This window comes from Parambassis ranga, chromosome 19 (assembly GCF_900634625.1).
Source record: "Parambassis ranga chromosome 19, fParRan2.1, whole genome shotgun sequence".
NCBI lineage: Eukaryota > Metazoa > Chordata > Actinopteri > Ambassidae > Parambassis > Parambassis ranga.
Window position 1 is genome coordinate 22456617 of NC_041039.1, and position 21107 is coordinate 22477723.

The following is a 21107-nucleotide window of genomic DNA, read 5'->3' on the forward strand; positions in this document are numbered from 1 at the left end:
TTAGCTGCTGTCTGCTAACACAGGTCCATCCATTAATGCCTGATTAACATGAATCATAACATGAATCTACAGCAGGAACACTGACACAGTAAACATGCTGAATGCCTGTTTGTTATCAGCAGCCTCTCTGTTCACTTGATGCCCACAGCCTGCCTCATGACACACAGACCTGTCCATAGCTGCTTCTGGACTGAACATGGACATTAACTACACATGGTCCATTTTAATTTGAGATGATTTCTTTGATCATTTTAACCTGTTCAGATCCTTTGCAATGGAAATCAATAATATATATTCAGTGTGTGAGTACTTTTACTTTGAATACTTTAAGTACATTTAAAAGTACTTAAGACTTTTACTTAAGAAGGATTGTTGACGTAGCACTTCTACTTTTACTTAAGTATATATTTTGCGTATATATTTTTACTTTTACTTAAGTAACTTCCTCCACCACTGCCTATTTATGTAACTTAAGGAGTCACTGGAGGACATGTTGTTCTAATACAACAATCAATCTTTCTCAGTACGCCTACAACAACAGGAGGTGTATGACTTTACGATCAGATGCATTTTCACTGTAAAACTTTTCTTAAAGTCCACATTACTAAAGTGGTCAATTAGCTCATGCACCCTGTAGGTGTGATTTTAAAACACAAAAACAACTTTACATATTTTTCTCGTCGTTATAATTAGTGTCATGCCTGCATGCCCCGGTCTCACAGACGACATTACTCACAAAGTGTACCATTCTAAATTTAGGAAAAGTTGCTAAGAGACAAAGCACGAAGAGCTCAGACAAAATTATCTCATTTAAAACTTTCAACTTAGGCACGTCTGTCTGCTGTGAGCAGTTGTTTGTTTGTACTGACTCACCTAACTGATCCTGAAAGTGCCCACTCACCAAACAACAAGCGTGAAGGTGTCATTAGAAGAGTTTCAAGGGTTACAAGAGGTGCATTGATCAGTTTGTGTTTTTTTTTTTTTGCACGTTGCTCGACTCAAGGACGCATCCAGAAGATAAACACAGGCTGTGACCGCAAAGCAAATACCAAACATTGATCTGTCAGCGCACTGACAGGCACGTACAGTTTATTCTGAGGGCACCTGTGTAGAGAAACATGTTGCTATCACACTTTTTAACTGTTGTTGTGGATTCGTCACAACCTCCTCCTGATCTCATCTGTAGGAAATAGGATAATTGATCATTTTAAAATCACTAGTAGCTTCTTAACTGCCCACATTACTGCTGCTTTCATCCTGTCTCTCTGTATAGATGTTCATGTTTCTAGTCCAGATGTCAGGCTGTTTAGACTCAGTTACTTCTGCCCAGACTTCCTCTCTCTTAGTTTGATTACAGCTCAGTTGCTTTCTCCATATGTGTGTTTTTGCTGTACAACTAATGAACATAATTTGCTGTGTTCAGTCAGTGTTTTTGGCCAACACTGCTGCCCACATGTCCCACCCTGTGGTTCAACCTTCGAAAGCACCACAAGGACGAAAACTCAGATGCCAAATTAAAAGCTTTGAGGGGAGCGTTCATTTGTGGCTCTGCGCCACCAGTAATCAGCCTAATATAAGTGCATAGGAACTGTGCAGTAGATGTTAGGATAACCCTAGAGGAGAAATTTATAATTAAGTTTTAGTGTCGTTATTTTGAAAAAGGTTAGACATATTGAGCTTACTTTTATAATTATTGTCTGTGCTTGGATGTTATACTCATATTTGTGTTACTGTCATAGAGTGGAATTATGCATAAAATACAGATTTGTTTTGTGATACAAACTGTAACTACTCCAGACACCACTGATTCTTGAGCTTTGTGGGTCGTATCATCAGTGTTTTTCATTTGAGAATACAGTCCCAGGATAGCTGGTTAGCACGTTAATTCCAACAGATATCACTGCAGTACAGCACCTCGGTGTTCAAGACGTGATGACAAAACTCTGCTCTCAACACGTCCTCACAAAAAACACTACATTTGGTTGATAAGCCATCACACAGATACGACATACGGTTACAAAGCCACAAAAGAACAGGGGTCCAGGCCATCATTGCCACGAGTTACCGGTATTTTGTTTTTGCCTGTGGAAGAAGTTTGGCATTAAAACCTAATGGTCCAAGTAAAGATCATGGTTTGTCTTAAAACACACAAATTCATAACAACAACTGTTGCACCCCTGTGAACATGTAAAGACGCGGCTGGAGAAATGTGCGCAACTTTTCAATAGAAAGGGCTGCTTTCTATTTTCCAAGCTGTCTGTCTCTCACTCGGGGGTCTTAGTGAGCGCCAAAGCTGGGAGGCCTATCTGGGAAGATTCCAGCGTGGGATACAGCTCTGTTGTGCCCTCAGGCCGCACGTGTAAACACAGCAGTGGCTGGAAAACAGGCGCTGTCCCATATAATGTGCTGAGCATAAAAGAAGCTGCCAAAGTGAGAATTACTGGTTGTTGTTTTACAATGTGGCTGAGTGACGAGCACGGCTTAGACCTGTGTGTGTTAGCCATTTCTTTAAGGGATCGGTTTGTTTGTAAAATAGGGTAAGGCTTACGGGTCAAAGGTCAACAGTAGGACCTCACAAGTGCAGCAATGATTTCTGAGATCTTGTCTCTCCTCCTCAGAGCTGTGTTTATGGTGAAAACCGGACCTTCATCCAGTGCACCACGCCCTCCCTAGAGAAGCTGAGCCTGCAGCCGCCGGTGGTTACCAAGGTGGCGTTCGTCCTGGATGGCTACATGACGGAGCAGTGGGACCTGATCTACGTGGAGGACCCGCACTTCCAGGACCCAAAGCTGACCTCCAAGGACAACAAGAGCATCGTGGAGCTCAAAGTGAGGGTGCTGATACAGTAAACCAATCACCTCTTCTGTTCTTATCTTCACTAACCCTCAGAACCCCCAAACAGATCCCGATCCATTTTTTAGTCAGTCTTAACTCATTGTTCCCTGCACCTCTATGGAAACAGCACAATCATGGGTAGAAGAAGAGCATTTTTCCTATTTTACAAACCAGCGTCTCCTTCTATTCTGAGCACCAACCGCAGAAAGTCTGCAGATCGGCCACAAACTTGAATTTATGTCATGCGAGTGCTGATCGTCAGAGTCAAACGTGGCTTTGTAGTTGCGCTAAAGAGAGCAGAATGTTTTTGGTGTGATTTTTGGTTGTGGAGAACCTTGTGGAAGTTCTGAGAGTTAAATCTTGTAGCTCCAAGATGTAGATAAGTCAGCGGCGCAGCAGTAGTTCAGTAAATTCTCCAGCACAGACACCTGCAGAAACAGGTGCAAAAAAAAAACGTAACTGCAGAAAATCGTGCTGTGTGTGGCTGTTAGAAGAATCTCTGTTTATGTTCTGTAGCAAATTCTGAAAGCTTTAGAAGTGCAGGAGCAAGACGCAGTGTAGAGTCTGAAACCAAAACACAAAATAATAACTCTACAGCAGGACCGCAGAGCATTTGAGACACAACTCATACTCTGGTGTGAGGGTGAGCGCTTCACGTCCCGATGCCCAGACGTCACAGCCTCAGCCTTCCACGGCTCAGGTCAAGTTGGGAAGGAAACAATACTGAAAGAAAAACAGGAAGTGGAGTCTGTTTCCCATCGTTTACACCCTGCACTCCACCGCTGCACCTCGCTGTGTGCTCTCTCTGTTGACTTGCATTGTTCTTGCTGCTGAGGTCAAACCTCTCGACATATATTAAATGCTGCGTTTCGAACAGGCCACCACAGTCCCCAGAGCCTGTTTTAGGAACACAATGAAATACATATTTCTCCTCTTTTCTTTCTTTTTCTTTTTTTCTTTTTGTTGACTGCTGCTCGATGGTTCGTGGCAGCTGCGCTGAACCTCTCACGAGGGATTTTTTTTTTCCTTCTTTCACTCTTTTCCCAGGCATGACCTTGGCCCCTATGCTAAATCCACCACCAACCCAACATCTATCCCTCCTTTCAGCCCAGACAAACCCCCCATTTTTACCCACAGAAGGAGGGGGGGGGGCATTACACCAGGCATTGCACCGAAACAGGCCACATTAAACGCCATCTGATAACCCTGATTTTCAATGGGCTGCAGTGAAGAGCAAAGCCTGGGCTCATTTACTGCCATCTGATAACGCTAGCCCCAAAATGGCTGCAAAATAAAGGAATATTTACCTCTTCAGTGACAGATCTGCGTTGGTATGGTGGCACATGAAGGAACAGGGCTGTTGGTTTTGGCTGGAGGCCAGGCTGTTATTGGGAAAAGAAACGCACTGCTAACCCTGACGGTGACAGTTTATTTAGAGTGGTTTGTATTACTGTGACGCCTTCTAATAACTCCTCTCTGCTCAGTGTATCGCAGGGACACATCAGGCAGAAAACACACGACATCATGTTTGTGTAGCATGACTGTTAGCAAGTTAGAGAACCAATTAATAATAATGTGTTTGTAGACCGCCAAATGCGTGTGTGTGTGTGTGTGTGTGAGAGAGAGAGAGTGAGTGCAGGAACAGGTGCGAGCCTCCACTCTGTGTCAAATTGGAAAATCCCAAGCTGTCACGCGAGGAATGTGATCATTCTCTTTATTGCCTTCTGCTGCACTCAGACAAGCATGTTTATGTCTGTGTGTGTGTGTGTGTGTGTGTGTGTGTGTGTGTGTGTGTGTGTGTGTGTGTGTGTGTGTGTGTTTGAAAAAGAATCAGAGAAACAAAAGTGAATGAGAAGAAGTCATATAGCAGGAAATAAGTGGAGAGAAGAGCAAATTAAGCTCTGCTGTTTTCTCACAGCTTCTTGTCAAACAACACACACTCACTAATTCAGTTACACACTCACATGGGCAGCAGCTGTGTGTGTGTGTGTGTTTCCAGTCAGATCTCAGAGGGGGTGTTTGTTGTCATCCCGTCAGGGGTCACAAAACAAGAATAAGCTGTTCTGTGTTACTCATAACAAGCAATAAGAGGTTGGATGTGGACTCAATCACCGACTCAGTATGAACTCTGAAAGAATAAAGATGCTCTTTTCACCCAGATATGAAGCAAAACCATGAATGTTGCTTCTAAAATATGGCTGCGCATGTACACAGATAGTTTAAGAGCAACACTAGAGAGGAATTTAAGATGCATGAAGCCACATTTCTGCATTCATATGTAGACAAGGGTCTGATTAAGATGCATTTTGTCGCAAACCTCCGAACAAACCAAACCAACCACTGCCTGAGAGAGGCCTAATTTGTCTTAGAAAAGGGCAGAATTTACACTTTCTGTGTGCAAGCTTGGTGTTCTCTTCATTCCAGCAGCATGACAACTTCATATCAAGCACACAATGCAAAGGAAATACACAGTTAAAGTATGTTTAAACACGAAAAAGAGAGAAGCACTAAAACATCCTCACAGAAAGCAGTGTTAAGATTTCTTAATTGTGAGGAATAAAGTCCAGAAAATGATGTTAAAGTGCAACTTTTCATCCATATTCTTCTGTCTCACTCTGTGCTCCTCCTCCTCTCCTCTGCAGGGTGACCGGATGGACAGGGAGGCGATGAAGTGTCAGGTCCTGACCGTCTCCAATCACAGCTGTGAGAGTCTGATTGTAAAGGGAAACGTTCTGGAGTGCACCGTTCCCACTGAACTGCAGGCCGCCACCTCCAAGGAGCTGCAGGTGGAGGTGAGACACACCCTGTACCCCAGAGAGAGACGTGTGCACCGAATACCTGTTTTGCACATTTGTCCTTACACACATAACCTCATATGCAAATTCAGTCACACACACGCAAACACACAAAAACACACACACAAGCCATCCATCACCTGTGCAACAGTCCGTCAACAAAGACACTTTAATTTAGAAAGACAGCCTTTTGTTTATCCAAACACTCGCCTCACCACAAACAATTATCCACACCCCAACCACACACACACACACGCACACACACTCACTCCTCCCTCCTCTCAACAGAAGTGTTGTTCCAGCTACCCTGCATGTTGACAGCAGAAAAAGGCCTCAGTGTTTGAAGTGGTGTTTGGATGGCAGGGCAGTGTGTGTGTGTGTGTGTGTGTGTGTGTGTGTGTGTGTGCGTGTGCGTGTGTGAGACTGGGTGTGTTAAGCTGTTGACGGATGCTGATTGGTTTCATTTGCATGTTAGTGAATTGGCTTGTTTTCTTTACAACATATGCAAACAGCTTTTATTTTTAAAGACTTGTTAATGAGCTTTTACAGAAAACATGTATGTTTATTCTTTTAAAACGTCACTTTATACAGACATCCCCATCACAACTCTAGCTCCAGACCCTCATAATGATGGTGAAACATGTTCTGTATCCAGCATCTGTTTGGGATGCGTTACAGCAGGAATCCATAAAACCACTTATAACACACATTTATATAAAAAAAAAATCCCCTCTGTTTGTATTATCGGACTCAGAGAGGAGGAATTTGAGCAATAAAATGTATCATCATATCACAGCACCTGCCTCTTGAAGCAGGAAAAGGCTGACTGACTCGCCACATAGCAGTGACATCACACACACTGATGAAAGACGGACAAAGCATGTGCAGCAGAATGGTTGTCTACCAGAGGTTTTATTTGATTTGATTATTTTTTAATCAGATTTGAGGAGTTTCTGGCTGTTTTAGATCAGCATTTTTACTCAAATCAACTCAATCATGGGTAGAAGTAGAGAAGGAAAAGTTGTAAGTAACCCGGGATCTGTGTGCACAACTGGTGTTATGGGAAGACAACAGGATCTCCACATTGTGTCGATGTTCACCCATGTGCTTTTCCAGCCTCCACGACCCAGTTTAACCCTTTCACTACTATAATTACAACGTTTTGCCTCCTTTTTTTTTAAATAATTCTGTCAGAAAATGTTTTTTGTATTAATTATTTTACCTGTTTTTCTTGACAGATGAAATATAACGTTCAAAAGCTGGCACGTATTTGCTATTCTGTTATAAATGCTCAGAACAGAATGAAATAACAAGAAAAGTAAAAAAACATATTTAAAAACAGATCAACTATAAATGTGCAAAGACAACAAGAGATTGCAAAAATGAAACTCAAACTGTTTTACATCAACTCTCCTACGCTCCACAAAACTCCCGCCCCTGGAACACAGGCAATGTGGTCATTACCGTAATGACGTAGCGATTAAAAGAGCCGTTTCTCAGCTTTCAGAATCTGTTGAGATTTTTTCAATAGTGCGAACATAACCAGAGCTACGGTAGTTTGAACAGCGCATGTCGATTTCTGTCAACGGCGACAGCTCCATTTTTAAAGGGTTAACTGCAGAAAACCTGCAGGTCAGCAAAATACTCACAGATTTTTTGTCATGTGACTGCTGGTCACAAGTAGGTCATTAAGGCTTCCTAGTTGCACTAAGGAATGCAGAATTTTTGTTTGTTTCATAATCTTGTTACCGCCAAGGCTCTGTGATGCATTCAAGGACCATTGTAAAATTGAAAGTCTGCCAGCTCTTTTACTGTCTCTGGCTGTGATGACAGCCCCGTGCTTGTGACAGTGTGATGGGAGTTAATCCTCCTCAGTTGAGCCATAGCGTTCATATGTGTGGATGTAACTGTCCTCCTGAGCAGAGATGCAGTTCCGTCGAAAATAGTTCCCACATGATGTTACTCACAATATGACCTGTGGATTTCACCCAGTCATGGTTTTTGGAAATGATCTTGACTATTTTTGGAGCATAAGGTGATTGCTGTCTGGCTCCATTATATTAGAGAGAGACCAGAAATCCCTGAAGCTCAGCAGCTCTCACTAAAATGACCCGCTGTAGACATTCTGGGTTGGACTCTGTCTCTTTAAGGACAAACCAGCCAGCGACAGGACCGTCCTGCCATCAGCCTGACTGAACTCCTCATTAAGTGCTCAGAGGAAATTCATGGAAAACACCACATTCCTTAGGCGTTCCACATCATCTTCAATAACTCCGTCCCTTATAAAAAGTAGCTCAGGGAGAATTTATTACAGTGTGCTGAGTGAATGGGCTCAGCTACCAGCTGTCTTCTTACCACTTGAGTCAAGCCGCTTCTGAATTGTGAGTTTCTCACTGACGAAACACAATAAGAAAGAAGAATTTAGATGTATATAATTGAATCTTTCTCTTAGAAAAATACTCCGAATGTTCAAAGATTTATCAGCTAAACTAGAGCAAATAGCAGGAAATGTCAAAGAGTCACAAAAGACTCCAAAAATATGATTATTTTCAACAATATTGTACAATTTATAGTCAATTTCCTGCACTTACTGCAGCCCCACGAGTCAAGAACAAGGAGCAGAGGCACATTAAAGGAAAACAATTATAAGCTTTACATGCAGTACTTTAAGAAAGTATTCAAACCCAAATGGTCATAGCTGTTGACTCAGGTCATGGGGCTGTTGGACATAAAACCTGTCAAAAGTCTACCAACGGAAGTGAGGAGTGGTCCTCCTTTCACCCAGGAGGATGGTGGTTCTGTGGGGTTTGAGTCCCAGAATTAGTTCTGGTGAGCCTCTGTGTCGTCCTGACAGCATGCTACTGCCACCACCATGCTTTACAGTGTGGAGCGTAGAAGCAGGTGATCGAGTTTTTTCCTTCCTGCTGCCATAGTTCTTATAAACTTATGTTTAGACTTTGAGACTCTTTGAGAATTCACTCTCCAACTGAGCTTCCACTGCTTTTGCCTAAATTCTCTACAAAGACCTGATGGATAAAGGTTCATCAGTGGAAAAACCGGATCAGTCAGCTCATTTTTTGTAGCCACATTCTATGCATTATAAATGCACTTTTTTTGTTTCCACTTGTGTTTTGTGAATTTTTCTTATCTTCAATGTGAAATACATTCATGATACAAACAAACAGCAGCTGCAGGCACCTTCACGTCATCTTAAGAGATAACATCCAGCAGTCGCCTCCAGACCGAGTGCTATCAGACTGATCACTGCTGACTTGTGAACTGGCCCTCAGAGTAAAGCCTTTATCTTAGAGGAGGGTCAGCTAATATCCCTTAGCCACACACACACACACACACACACACACGCATACATATAAACCCCTACTTCAGACGTGCCCAGACAGTGTCATTTACACACACACACATCGTCCCATCTGCAGCAGCAGAAACCTCATTTCCACTAAACCTAATAATGGCAGAAGCAATATCACTGATGTAATCTGCCTCCAGACTGTGGCTGCTGTGTGTGTGTGTGTGTGTGTGTGTGTGTGGCTGTTGCATACCATTGTGTCTGAATACCAGCCTCATAAGTGATTGTATGTGCCATGCAGGGCATACAGTATGTGTCAAGTGAGCCAGTGATGGTCATTGTTAATCAGGCATCTTCCTGTTGTGCAGTCCATGAGTGCGCTGAAACTGGAGCTTTTTTTCTAGGTCTTTCGGCACAAACAACTTTATCTCTCTGCTCGACAGCTTAAAAACATTTTAAAAAATGAGACGAAAACAAAAATCTTGGCTGCCGCTGCTGCACATTCAGCATCTGTGTCTTAGGACGTTGTTATTGCCAGCCACTGCCAGTTGAACAAAGAGCTTTGACCTCATTTTGTCGACAAGAGCGCACAAGCTAAGAAAACATCAGCTGCTAATACAACAACAACAATACAGAATCATGCTCCGGTTAGTGCAACCAGCACCAACAGTCTGTCAGTGTCCGCTTGTGTGTTTTTGCAGTTGTTGTCCAGTGGACACAGATCATAATTAGCTTGTTTGTTTGCGTGCGTGTTGAACACACTCAGCCTCTGTATCATGCTTCTTCAGTGCAGCCAACACAATCACATCACTCAGGCACACAACCTGAGTCATGCTATCACACATTGTTAGACACTGCATACAATGGTGTTTTTAGCTTTCACCTAATCAGTGGGTTCACCTTAATGTGGGATTGTAGTCATTGTGCTGATCAACATTCAACACTGCTTCACACTTTGAAATCTGGGCAGGAAAGTCTATTGATGTCAGTCTAGTGTAGTTTAAATGTGATGTAATGTTATAAGACTGCAGTCAGACTGCCCTTGAATGCATCGTGTGCAGTTCAAGATAACAGAAGCTAAGTTTATGTGAATCCTTTCACCTTTTCCAGTGGCGGCAGGCACACAGCATCCGGAACCTGGGCACTGTGACGCTGGCCCAGGAGCAGGACTACACGGGCCTCATCGTGGGCTGCGTGTTTGTCTCTCTGCTGCTGCTGATGCTGGGAACGCTGCTGATGTGGAGGAGGAACAAACACATCGATGGTAAGTTGTTTGTAGAGGGGTCAGAGGCCGGTTCACTGCTGCATATTCAGCTCGTCTTCAATGTGTATTATGGCTGTAATATTTCATATCCATGGTAGAGATGCTCTTTGAATTTAAAGTTTATATTGGTGTATGATTCTGTGTGTGTGTGTGTGTGTGTGTGTCCTTTCTAACCTGTGTGCATGTGTGTGTCTGCTGGGTTGTGCCTGGTGGGTTTACAGTGAGTTTGTGTTTGGGGCGCACTAGTGGACCCGCTTTGCCTCTCTCAGTAACTCATCTCTCCCTCTCTCACCCCGTCATCCTTTCACTTCTCTGCTCTCCTTCACCTCCTTTTTCATTTCCTCTATATCAATATCTCCCCCTTTTGTTTACACCCCCCTCTCTCTCTCTCTTTTCCTTCTCTTACCCTTTCTAGATCTGTCTGAGGTGTGGTATGATGGCCGGGGTCACATCCAGCATCTGGACCGGCTGGCTAACGCGAGGAGTGTCAGCCCCTCTAATGAAATGGTCTCCCACGAGTCAGTCGACTATAGAACAACCCTTCTGGAGGGTACGTCAATCAGATAAGCTCCCCCCCCCACACACACACACAGCTGACACCCCGTTCTTCAACTCTACCTCCCTCCATCATGTCTGTCTGCTTCCCTGCCTGTGGGGCTAGACGCTACGCTAGCGATGCATGTCGTACTGTGAACTAACACCTGTAACATCATTGAAATATGGATTTCTATAGATAAATTCCCCACTCATTAGAAGGAGGATACATTCTTATAGAAATGATCTGTCTTAATGATAATAAAGCTCATGATTCAGGGCCTGATTGATTTGAGTGACAGGCTTCATGCCCACTAAGCTGCCCACCGCAGCTTAGACCTGCCAGCCCTGGCGCCAGCCTTCAAGCGGTCGGTTCTTCCAGCCCTGCTACTGGTCCTAGCAGTCCACTGGCCACACTGGGTCACAAGTATCCTGGAAACTCAAAACATGGCTGCCATGTTCTAAATTATATTCTCCAGTAGGCAGACACCATGTGATGGTCCCACACTAAACCTTCAAACCTCTCTTCAAAACCGTATGTGCTGTCGGAGATTGATTCTATAAAGTCATTTCTGACGCTGGTGATAGACGGAAAGTGATTATCTGCCAAGTGTTTGTCTTTTCTGAGATCTTCCCCGGGCGACCCCCCCCCCCGCCCTCAAACATGGCTGCTGTCACAACCAAAATAATAAAATAGAATAGTCTGAAAAAAGTGTAAATCAGCTGAATAAATCTTGACAAATCTCTTAGTGGAAGGATAATAACATGTCATGTTTGACACAAATCATTGTCTGAGCTGTCATCCAGTAACCTGACCGTCAGGAAACCTTCCAGAACTTTGATGTCATCCTGTGGTTTTGGATCCTGGGGCTGGGAGGGAGGCTCCTTGTATTATGATCCTGAGCGCAGTGAACGGGGCAATTTTCTTTAAAAAAAAAAAAAAAGACGTGAAAGGCTTAAAATGTGAGAAGGCAGACTCACTAATGAACTAATGCCTACCCTCAGGGAGCGCTGCAGGATCAGTCCACATTTACCTGTTAACACCCAGCTTGTGGCTTCTGTAGATAAAATGTGGCAAATTCTGCACCTTCCACTAACAACATGAGAGACGAAATCAGAAACGTTGTTTTTCCAGCTCTGTCTGCTTCTGTCTCAGTGTCAGGTTCCTCTCTGGCTTTGTACCCACCCCCCCTCTGATCACGTAACACACCTTGACCTCTGGAGGCCCCCGCTGATACAGTCGCCGACCTCCTCTGACCTCCATCCGTCTCCTCTCTGCCTCTCCTCTCTAGATCAGGGCACCGACAGGCCCGAGACGTGCCGGGCGGCTCCTCCCGTCTACGGGGGCAACGGGGAGCTGCTGTCGCCTCGGCTGGTGGGGGCGCTGGGAGGTGGCGTGGGGATGGAAGGGGAGCTGATGTCACCGCTGCTGATGGCTCCTGTCCACATCGACCCGTCCTGTCTGCACCCAGACCTGCTGACAGAGGTGCAGCACGTGGTGATCGCCAGGGAGCAGCTGCTGCTCCACCTCAACCAGGTCATCGGCAGAGGTCAGTGTCTGATGAATCGCTCCAGTCCTGCTCAGCATATTTTACATTTTTAAGTGTTTTTATCATAAAGCAGAGCGTAAACATGGTGGACTGTGTTCTCCATGTGTAGACTGTATTCAAGGCCTTTCACTACACATTTGGAGTTTGTGATTCTGATGTTGAGTGACACCGTCATCCCTCCGGCTCAAATTTAAACTCATGTAAAGCTATACACGGGCTCAAGCTGTCCACACAGAGGTTAATCGCCTCCTTTATCAAACCAGTGGTCATAAAATCACCTCGTATCGCCGCATTTAAGCAGGCAGCTCAGACCCGCAGATCAAATTCTGTATCGAGAGCAGAAAGACACCCCCAGAACAACCCTCAGCTGAATGACCACCACCACCCCCCCAGAGTCTGGACGTTGGAGGCTGGAGTGGCGTAGGATGATTTGTTCACAGCTAGTGTTCCCAGGGTCCATTGTTGAGAGTTGTAATCCGACACCGTCATCCATCTGCATGGACGTGATAGGAGAACGCCGCGCTCAATTCATTCCTGCACCCACCGCCAATCCGGGGCGAGCCCTCCACTCTTAAAGAGGGGACATAATTCAGTAAAAGGCACAATAATTCGAAGGGCTTTGGCGTTGGTTGTTAGCTGTGGGGTATTAGTGAAGAAAAGTGCATACTGGGTTACAAAGAGGGGGCAGAAGTGGTGTGATGGTAACTTAAGAGTATCAGACGTGTATGTTTTCAGACCCAGACTCTAATTTTTTAAAGACAGAAGTGTTTTTTTTTATCTGCTGTCGGGAAGTTGCTGTGATCTCAGAGCCAACTGGCAGGACACGTGCCCTTAATCATAGTCGCACTTTGGAGAAGAGGCCAAAATATAAATGAAGTATGCTGATTGCGCAGAATCCAAATATGGCTCACAGTGCAGGCTAAGTGGGTCATTTAGATGGTGCCATACGGTTCTGTCCATTTATGGGTAAGATTTAGAAGCTGTGGTTTCCTGGCTGCATCTGTGAGTGAGTGCGTCCAGCAGCCCGCTGTGAAGCAGAAGATACAATCAGATTCAACAAGTGCAAACTCTCAATCTGGCCTTTATCTTCATGTCGCAACCTTTACTGAGTCGTTATGGTGTCAACGTTTAACAAACACAACATCAAGTTTCTGCTTTATGGGCCAAACGGGTCCAAGTGAGCTCTCTTACAGTGAATCTCACGTATCACCATCATCTCTCAGAGTAAAGTAGAGTTTTGGAAGGTCTCTTCATGTTTTAACATGAGCTCTTAAACCCTCTGATTCTGACTAATCCATCATGTTGTAACCTGTAGGACACTTTGGCTGCGTTTTCCACGGAACACTGCTTGAGCCAGATGGGCAGAAGCAGCACTGCGCCGTCAAGTCCCTGAACCGTAAGTACAGGCGTCTTTATGTTCCACTGCTCAGCCGTAGAGCTCAGAGGTACAAGCGTCACAGCTGAGGACGCAGTGAGAGGACAGCAGAGCCCTCACTTGTAGGTTTAGTGGAGGAAGTCATGAAATGAAGTTGAAGTCTTGTTTTTTTGTAGTTGTCTCAGAACGCAAATATATTCATCATATTTTGATTTAACTCCTTCACTACTATAATTCTAACAGTTCTTTTTTCTTAATGATTCTGTCAGAAAATGTTCTTTGTATTAATTATTTGATCAAACCAGAGCTACGGTAGTTTGAACAACACATGTCGAATTCTGTCGCCGGCGACAGCTCCGCGTTAGGAGGTTTAACAACAATATAAACAAACTAGAATCAGTCTGTTTTCCAGGCGCCTACAGGTGTTAGCAGCCTTTGAAAAAATCACATACCATAGATATTTACTCTTATTTTTCCAGCCTCCCTCACATATTGCCAGCCTTGCCAAAATGATGCCATCAGGTTATGTTATAATGCATACTTATTGTATGATATCATGGCGCCCCAATAGCATTATAGATCTCATCTCATCAGAGCCCTGAATCCTTTTCAGCTCAGGGTGATGGTGATGGACGAGGGTCCGGCGGTGAGGATGGCATTAGAGTCCCGGCTAATTGTGTAACCTGTCAGGGGAGGCAGTGGAGATTGATGCTGGAATGATGTGGAGGAGGAGGAGGAAGGACCCACGCAGTCACACAGGGTCACCACCCACAGTGGGGCGGGGTGGGATGAGCTCGGCTTCGGTCCACAGGGATTTGAACCTCTTCTCTTTATGTTAGTGAAGGGCGCAGTGTTCTCATATTAGTGTTGTTTGAGGTGATGTTTTTATCATATCCATTGATCATCCATCCTCCTTCATATCCAATCAAATCTCTCCCTGTCTTTGGGGGTCTCAGCTGAGAGCTTCCTTCTTTAACCTGATTATAGCAGAGTCAGTGGGCCAAAAGTGCAAGACACCAAAAGCAGCAATGCAATTGGTAAATGGGAATTAGGTGCAGGTCAGGTCTGGGTGAGGGTGTGTTTTTTTTTCCCATTACTCCTTATTCCCCAAAGGTACAGTATCTGTGGAATGACCTTCCCACTGACAGCAGCTGACTTGAAAACAGCACATTTAATTAAGAATTTTTTTTTGTGCAAGGCATCACCGACTTGGAAGAAGTGTCCCAGTTCCTGAAGGAGGGGATCATCATGAAGGACTTCAGCCACCCCAACGTGCTGTCCCTCCTGGGTATATGTCTCCCACCAGAGGGCTCTCCACTGGTGGTCCTGCCCTACATGAAGCACGGTGACCTGCGCAACTTCATCCGTGATGAGGGACATGTAAGACCACAAGAGATGTGCAGGCAGATAAAGTGCATGTTGTGAACTTTTGCACCATCATGATGTGCACACATGTGCTTCCTCCAGAACCCGACAGTGAAGGACCTGATGGGATTCGGGCTGCAGGTGGCCAGAGGGATGGAGTATCTGGCCAGCAAGAAGTTTGTCCACCGAGACCTGGCAGCCAGAAACTGCATGTGAGCTCACATTCATTCATTCAAGTGTGTCAGTAAATACAGCGAGAGACAGGATAGAAGCGGTTTGATGAATGAAGTGTATTAAAGGTAGGGTAGGAGATTTTGAAAACCCCGAAGCCACGCCTCCAATCACATGGACGTGCATTACCTGAAGACGAGCTGCGGTCTGTGACTTCGGCCATCATGCACGTACCTCTCTGGTGCACAGAGCAGGAAGAGAGTGACAACCAGCCAATACTCTGTGCAGGGTCCACCCGGAGGATTGGCTGATGTTTTTAGCGTTTTATAGCTTCCACAGATGATTCATATTCTTCGTTTTAAAGTGAAACTGCTGAACTAATTGGTTGCTATCGGATTGTAAAGAGAAGATACACTAATTTAACAAAAAGTGCATCAGAATGAAATCTCCTACCCGACCTTTAATCGATTTTTTTGTCAATGTGTGAATGGACTCGAATGTGACCCTTGACACTGACCCAGGCCAGTTTTCCCACGAAAATCCAACACTGGCTTACCTCAGTTGGATCGCTTGCTGTCATACGAAAACCGTGGTCATGCTGGTGTCCCACTCATGGTACGACAAACATTACATACAGGAAAATAAATATAAGTAATTTCCTCTTTTCCCTGGCAGGCTGGATGAGAGCTACACGGTGAAGGTGGCGGACTTTGGGCTGGCTCGAGATGTTTATGACAAAGAATATTACAGCGTCCACAACAAGAGCGGCGTCAAGCTGCCCGTCAAATGGATGGCTCTGGAGAGTCTGCAGACGCACAAGTTTACCACCAAGTCGGACGTGGTGAGGACATTTGTAATGAAAATGTGACGCTTATCTCACTTCTGCTGGTTAGTAAGGAGTTCATTTCATCGCTTTCCCTGCAGTGGTCGTTTGGCGTGTTGCTATGGGAACTGATGACCCGCGGTGCCCCACCGTATTCTGACGTGAACTCCTTCGACATCACCGTGTTCCTCCTGCAGGGGAGGAGGCTGCTGCAGCCCGAGTTCTGCCCGGACGCCCTGTGAGTGTGCACGCACACAAACACAGCCCAACACGTTCACCTCTCTGTTAGCGAAACGCCACGGCCCAGTTAGCATGAGTGATATAATGGAGAGCTGCTCTTAAATACATCATGAAGAGAGCGTGATACCGGAGACAGAGCAGCAGGGAAAAACACAGTAAAAAGTGAAAGAGCTGTAAAGCAATGGAAGTCATAAATAATAACCACTCCAAGTTCAGGCCATCCATCATTCACACATTCACTTAGAGTCCACGGTCTCTCAGTCAGGCGTTACATCTCATCACGTCTGAGGGTCAAAGGAAAGTCACTTTTCTTGCTTTAAATGCATCCAGTGTGCTTTATTTATCTCTTTTTCTCTTTTTGTTGCCAAGCACTCCAAATGTTAAGTGCTCCAAAAGAATCAACAGTGTCGGTGCAGTGCTGGCAGCACTGACATCATTTTTCCCCCAAGATCTGTGTTGAGACAGTTTTAAGTTTCTTTCTTTTTTTAAAAAAAGGAAAAACCAGCTGCTTCTAATCAACAGGTAGCCTCCAGGTAACTGGCTGCTCGTCAACAGGTTGGTTCCAGGTAGCCACTAGCTGCTACCAGCTAGATACTTCCAGGATAGATGTTTCCAGGCAAGAGGTAGCCTCCTCTTAGCTGCTAGCTGCTTCCAGACAACAGTTTAGGCCCAGTTCACACTGGAGAAAGTCAATCCAGCTAGAGTAGGATTGAATCCAGATAGCCTTTAAGCTGGATACGTTCAGACCTATTTTCAAATCACACACATGTGCACACCCTGTGAACCGGAAATATGACGTTGCTAGCATGATTCCCTAGCCGCATTTGCGTTCAGACCTGAGCCGCATGTTGCTAATGGTCTCTAATCAACATGTAGCCTGATGGTAGGTGCTACCTCCTTCATGTTTACAGGAGGCAACCTCCCAAGATGCTTACTATTAGGTAGCATGTAGCACTGCTAGCTGCTAGATGTTTACAGGTAATAGGCAACAAGTAGCCTCCAGCTAGCAAATTATTGCAGTAATTAAGTAGCTCTGCCTCCTGTCAACAGGTTGCTTCCTGAGCTAAAACCCTCAAATCAAAAGGCAGTCATCTGGGTTACCTCACTAGCTGCTAATTGCCTCCAATCAACAGGTAGCCTCCAGGTAGCTGCTCGCTGCTAGTGATTTCCTAGACGCTTGTGTCAGCCAGTTTAAACTGCCAAGTCTGAGCTGGTGATAGTGGTAGTCTGACGGCTCTAAATGAGATTAACAGGGCCACTACTGGATGAGTTCATATCCACATTCTCATAAAGACAGATGTTGTCCATCTTCGTAGGCAGTGCTGACTTGCAATTTTCAGTTACCAGAAACAGAGAAGTGACTTCAGCTGTCCTGCACAATCACTCAAAGAGTTCAGCTGTGAGAAGAGTTGACTAATTCTCCTCCTTCTTCTGCCCCTCGGCCACAAACTTCTCAATCATCCCTCACAGCTCAAACAAGGGGCAAGTACTTTATGAAAGTGACGAGTGATAGTGACAAGAAAACGCATTTATTTACATGAAACGTCACATCAGTGTCAGCTCAGCGCACACATCAGCTCACTTCACACCACGGTATCAGAGCTGTCCTTATCCATTACACTCTGACCCGCTGGTGCTGCGAGGCGAAAGCCAAGCGTGAGCTCATCCAGCGCAGATAACATCAGGAGGTGCCCTGCATGTGTGCGTGGAAGCGAGAGCAGGGAGTGTTCAGGTGAGAGGGAGGCAGAGGCCCTTAAATTCCCCAACTGTAAATTAAACAGAGACATCAGGAGGTGATGCACGTCTGCAAACATTCCCGCGATTCCTCAGCCCTGATCACCGGTCACATGGTTCACAGCCAGCACTGGCAGAGTCATGAGGCCATTTTTCTTAATGTTTTACCAGTGAAGTGGTTTCTCAACCAAGAGAAGGAAGCAAAAATAATACTGGAGTTATCCTGGTAATGGAGTTGTGGAGTGAAACACAAACTTTAATAATAACAATTCAGTTCAAGCTAAAAGTCAGAAAATCCTTTTTCACCCTGTGATTGTGTGTTTTTGTTCATGGATTGATGGATTACGTCATGTTCTGACTCCTCCCTCCAGCTACACGGTGATGATCGAGTGCTGGCATCCGAAGCCGGAGCGGCGGCCCTCCTTCTCTGATCTGGTTTCCAGCATCTCCGCCATCTTCTCCAGCTTCAGCGGGGAGCACTACGTCCTTCTCAACACCACGTATGTCAACATCGACAAGATGAGCCCTTACCCTTCCCTCCTGGCCTCCACTGCCTCCTCCTCGTCCTCCTCCTCCTCTGAGCCCTCTACTTCCACGTCCCTGCCATCCCACTCGCCGTTTTTTTGTCATGTGGAGCGAGACTGCTGCACCTGAGGGACGCAGGGATGGAAGGCGGAGGGAAGAGAACTACTGTATGTATTTTGCCAAACACTGGACACTGCATGCTGAGGAAGACCACAGACTCTTCGGATGTATATAGGCTGTGGAACCTTTGACCTTCTCAAGCGTCGCCAAATGCCCGGAGGCCTCCACAAACTATGAGGCTGACCTTATCGACCTCTCTGACCTTTCATTGACCTGTGAGGTCAGACTTCCTGTCTTCTACAAGACAATTACACGACACAGGGACGCCTCCTCGAAGGTCTCCATCAGACCAAACCGCTGTCACAGGAGCACATCCCACTGACTGCTGCACCCACACAGGGTGGAGGTAGAGTTCCACTCTCCTCTGGGCGGCTCGTGCTTCGATCGGCGGATGTGGCTCGGACGTTTTTGTGCCATCTGCAATGTGAAAGTGTGACAAATGTGCCATGTATTCATGTCATATAAAAGACATCACACCTCCATAAACCATGAGCAGTGCTACATGTCACCTGAGAGACAATGCGGCATGCTGGGATGGATCCTGGCGCCTCGGGTGAGTAAATGGAGGCATTCTGGAGGTGGCAGCAAAAAAAAAAAAAAACACAGAAAACCTGCTGCCTGTTTGCAGATCACTGGATGCTTTTCATCATCTTTGGACGATATTTTGGAGCTTTTGATGTGCTTGACAAAAAAACGAGTGGAGTCCTCAGAGCAAAAAGAGTTCTACTGCAACACACACACACACAAAAGAGGACAACAACCGTTAATAATGTGCAGATTGCTTCCTGTATGTCAGATCTGTGTTCACCTGGTTCAAAGACAGGGCTGGTATTATGTGACTGTCACTTAGTCATGATGAAGAAATATGTTAAAATATTATGCTTTGAAACTACAAATAATGTGTCATTTCTTTTCCTGTGCAGCGAGTGATGCAGCCGCTCACCATTGACTTCCATTCTATTCAACCGAACTTGAAACTCTTCTGAAACGTTGGTGTTTAATGCAGCAAGTGATGCGTTCAGTCTTTCAGTTATGTTATAGATACGGCCATATCATATCATAATGGTCATAGTTCTCTGCCAGTCGATCATTGATGATCCTCATGACGAAGGCTGTGCAACATGTGTGTTCATTATCGGTTTAAAATCCAATCGGACCTTAATTCATTCATTTATACTATAAATGGAGGTCATGAGAGACAAATGATTTTATCATCTTTTTTATTTTTTTTTTGCCATTTTCACATTATCAAGATTTTGCACTTAGATTCAAAAACGGGCACAAACAAAATATTAAAAGGAAAATGACTAAGACCATGTCGGCCATGTTGAGTGAATGTAAGTCAATGGCCACCCACAGTAATAGAAAAAAACAGTTGAACCTATTAATGTGCCCTTTTTATTGTTGCTTTGTGTAGCAGGTTATGTTTTTATGTTTTATCTCACAGGTCTGACAGGTATGAATGTTGCTATGACAAAAAAAAATTGCTGTACTATATTTTTGTATTGACGATGAGCCTCTTCTTGGAACAGGGAAGACTAGTGGTGAGCGAGTCGCGCCACAAACGACGAACAAAACCACCAAACCTGTTTTTTATTATTATTATTATTTTGTTTCTGGAGATGAACCACTGCCAATTCTGTAAATAGAGGGACGGGATTCACCGCCGACACTCGTCACCGCCGCATCGATGTGAAAACAAAGAACTGGAGCCTCTTCACCACTCAGAGACTGCTGTCACTTTGATCTTGTGATTCTCCAACACTGTCTGTTCTCTGTGTGTGTTCGTCTGTAAAAAAAACAAAATCCTGAAGGTACATGTTGCTCTGTGGTGTCAGACGTCAGTGTAATAAAGCTATACTATCAGATCTTTCTGTCCGTTGCTTGCTGTTGTTACGGCCATGTTGTTTTTATTTTTTTGTTCACCCTTTTTCTTTGCTTGACCTTTGACCCTTCACCTCCAGCCCCCACCCCCCGTTCTTTTCACCCCTGTAAGCACCGTAGTCTGTGTAACTGAACCGTGACCGTGACTTTCAGGGCGGCGTGTCCTTTCGCAGCTGCTTAGCAACCTGCTAGTTTTTGTGAAGTCACACCATGTATGGGTCTCTGCATCGGAGGGGATAAAATCAGACTCATTGATTCTCAAACATTTAAATCTGTCCTCATCAGAGCTGCAGGCGGACAGAGACACCTACAGAGCAGTGCAGACAGCTGAGGTGGAAAACCAGGACACTAAGGCCCCGTTCACACTGGAGAAAGTCAGTCCAGCTAGAGTAGGATTGTATCTGGATAGTCTTTAAGCTGGATAAGTTCAACCTATTTTCAAATCTCACACGCGTGTCCGAGCTCAATCCAGCTTAATCCAGCTTCTTTGTTGTCCTCCAAACCACTAGGTGGCACCTTGTAATATATCGTGTCACTCGTTCTTTTGGTTTTATAAGCAGTTTATTCCTTTGTAGCCCTGTGGAA

The 21107-nt window shown here is 45.0% G+C and overlaps 1 protein-coding gene across 2 annotated transcripts in view; it reads left to right on the forward strand.

Annotated features, from left to right (window-relative positions):
- The window catches only part of met (MET proto-oncogene, receptor tyrosine kinase), a 56891-nt gene extending 36385 nt beyond the window's left edge, over positions 1 to 20506 (forward strand). Inside the window, exons 11-21 of one of the 2 annotated variants that reach the window (XM_028430719.1) lie at positions 2619 to 2834; positions 5478 to 5627; positions 10048 to 10201; positions 10617 to 10751; positions 12028 to 12285; positions 13601 to 13681; positions 14859 to 15040; positions 15128 to 15237; positions 15872 to 16037; positions 16121 to 16257; positions 18365 to 20506. In XM_028430719.1, the coding sequence (XP_028286520.1) occupies positions 2619 to 2834; positions 5478 to 5627; positions 10048 to 10201; positions 10617 to 10751; positions 12028 to 12285; positions 13601 to 13681; positions 14859 to 15040; positions 15128 to 15237; positions 15872 to 16037; positions 16121 to 16257; positions 18365 to 18647 (1872 nt within the window). In that variant the 3' untranslated portion in view covers positions 18648 to 20506. The remainder of the gene's footprint in view (positions 1 to 2618; positions 2835 to 5477; positions 5628 to 10047; positions 10202 to 10616; positions 10752 to 12027; positions 12286 to 13600; positions 13682 to 14858; positions 15041 to 15127; positions 15238 to 15871; positions 16038 to 16120; positions 16258 to 18364) is intronic. The other variant, XM_028430720.1, reaches the window with a different exon arrangement.
- The last annotated feature ends 601 nt before the right edge of the window (positions 20507 to 21107 follow it).